Source organism: Pteropus vampyrus, unplaced genomic scaffold (genome assembly GCF_000151845.1).
Source record: "Pteropus vampyrus isolate Shadow unplaced genomic scaffold, Pvam_2.0 Scaffold333, whole genome shotgun sequence".
Lineage (NCBI taxonomy): Eukaryota > Metazoa > Chordata > Mammalia > Chiroptera > Pteropodidae > Pteropus > Pteropus vampyrus.
The window spans coordinates 360,287-362,496 of record NW_011889114.1 but is presented as its reverse complement, the minus strand read 5'-3'; the positions used below and the strand labels follow the sequence as shown (position 1 = coordinate 362,496).

The window sequence follows — 2,210 nt, the reverse complement described above, 5'->3', positions numbered from 1 at the left end:
TGATTCTGACTAGCGGAGTCTGGCCGGGCCCAGGGGGCCGCACCACAAGTCCGTCGCCCATGACCCGTCTGACATGCTGCTGTGGGTTTCAGATACGCTGCGGTGACTAAAACTTAGGCCCCTCGCACCACATGACTTTGCCAGCGTCCCCCACCGCTGCCCACCGTGGGGGCCCCAGGCGCTCTCCAGGAAGGGCGGGCAGAGGCCCTGCCTGTGGGGGCTTGCTGTCCTGGGGGTGTCACTCGGGCCACCAGTTTTCCCAAGGCTATGGGCTGCCCGTGGGGTCCCCACCCCACAGCTCGTGACAGTGTGAGCCTGGGCCCCGGGCTCCTGGCCCTGACCTGCCTTGGTCTCCTCCTCCAGCGGCCACCGCATCTCCACGTCAAGCCCTCGCAGGCGCCCGCCGTGGAGGTAACGCCCGCCGGCGCCTCCTACAACCCATCCTTCGAAGACCACCAGGTACACGCCCCAGGCCCTGGTTGGCGTGCCCTCACTTTTTCTATGCCTATCCAGAGGTGGGGACTTCGCAGTGACCAAGACGGCCCTGGGCCTGCCCTCCTGGGGCTGACAGTCCAGTTTGGGAGACAGACGTGTTCCTAGACAGTGACAACCCAGAGTAGGCAGGACCGAGATGGGGGAACTCAGAAGGGTCACCAAACCCAGCCCTGGCAGTTAGGGAGGCCTTCCTGGAGGAGGGGGCATCAGAGCTGAGACTGAGGGGCATTTGCTGTGGGAAGGCGGGAATGGGTATTCCGGGCATGGGTGCAGCGTGTGCAGAGGCCCAGAGGTGAAGAAGATCATGGCACCTTTCGGGGTCCACAAGACGTAGACACAAGATGACATGACAGACTTCTCCAAGGCTGAAGTTTAGCAGTGGGAAAAGCCTACGGTGAGAGTCACTTCGTCTCGCTGGTGTTCGTTGAGCACAAGTGTCATGGACAGGAGGGACAAACCCCCTGCCCTCAGGGAGCACAGGTTCCTAGAGAGAAGTCAAGGTCATTGAGTAGATGCGGGACGCGCATGGTGCACGATTAGAGGGTCTCGGCCGGCCAGGTGTGGCCCTCCCAAGGGCGGTGTCTGTACCAGCGTCTAAATGGCGAGCTCGGCCACTGGCTGCTGTCCGTCCCCATGGGACTGACGTGGCGGGGGTGCTGGGGAGACGGAGGAAACGAGACAGTCGGTCTTTTCATTAATGCTTTGTGGACGTACAGTCCCCGTGCCATGTGATCCGTCCTCTTACAGGACGCCTCGGTAGGTTTTAGTGTAGTCACAGCCGTGCGGTTACTATGACGATTTTGCAATGTTTTCATCACCCCAGGGAAGAAGCCTGAAGTCCATCAGCTGTCACCCCCTTGCTTAGAGTTCCCTTCTCCTGCCTTAGGCAGCTATCACTCTATCTCCTGTCTCTATGGATTTGACATTTCTGGGTGTTTCATATAAATGAAAATGGTGTGTGGAGACCAGACTGTCCTTTATGGTCCCTGATCCCCGGGCCGTGGACCGGAATCAGTCCATGGCCTGTTAGGAACCAGGCCACAGGGCAGGTGAGCGGCAGGTGGGCCAGTGAAGCGTCATCTGTATTTGCAGCCGCTCCCCAGCACCAGCATCACCGCCTCAGCTCCGCCGGCATTAGATTCTCATAGGAGCTCTGGTCCCTGGTGCCACAAAGGTTGGGGACCGCTGCTTTAAGGGAACCAGCTGGGCCGCTGGGGCTTAAGGGTTAGAAAGTTCTGACTACTGTGGGGAGTGTGGCGTGATGCTGCAGCTGGGGAACCAGGCAGATGACAGGCACTGGGGACAGGCACATGGGAGACTGGAGGGCCAGGTCTGTAAGCCCCAGGGGAGGCCACCCCCCAGGGCCTTGGTCCTCACCTCACCCCGCGCTCCCCCCAGACCCTGCTCTGGGAAGCCCATGAGGTCGAGCTGCAGCGGCAGAAGGAGGCAGAGAAGCTTGAGCGGCAGCTGGCCCTGCCTACCGCGGAGCAGGCCGCCACCCAGGTGAAGCTGCCCCGCCCTGGACCACCCTCCCTCCTTCCCTGGGCCTGCCTGACCCCCGCCAGCCCCCCCCCCCAACCTGGTCCCTGACACACTCTCCCTCCCCCAGGAGTCAACCTTCAAGGAGATGTGCCAGGGGCTGCTGGAGGAGTCAGATGAGGAGGATAAGGACGGGGAGCCGGGCAGGGCCCAGGACAGGGGGCCCGAGGCCGGAG

At 61.9% G+C, this 2,210-nt stretch overlaps 1 protein-coding gene across 1 annotated transcript in view; it reads left to right on the top strand.

The window, feature by feature from the left end:
• Positions 1–2,206, top strand: part of NOP53 (NOP53 ribosome biogenesis factor) — a gene marked incomplete at its 3' end in the record, with an annotated part of 6,258 nt that extends 4,052 nt beyond the window's left edge. The window contains exons 4-6 of the mRNA XM_023522130.1: positions 309–459; positions 1,894–1,998; positions 2,105–2,206. Coding sequence (XP_023377898.1) covers positions 309–459; positions 1,894–1,998; positions 2,105–2,206 — 358 coding nt within the window. The remainder of the gene's footprint in view (positions 1–308; positions 460–1,893; positions 1,999–2,104) is intronic.
• Positions 2,207–2,210: the final 4 nt, after the last annotated feature.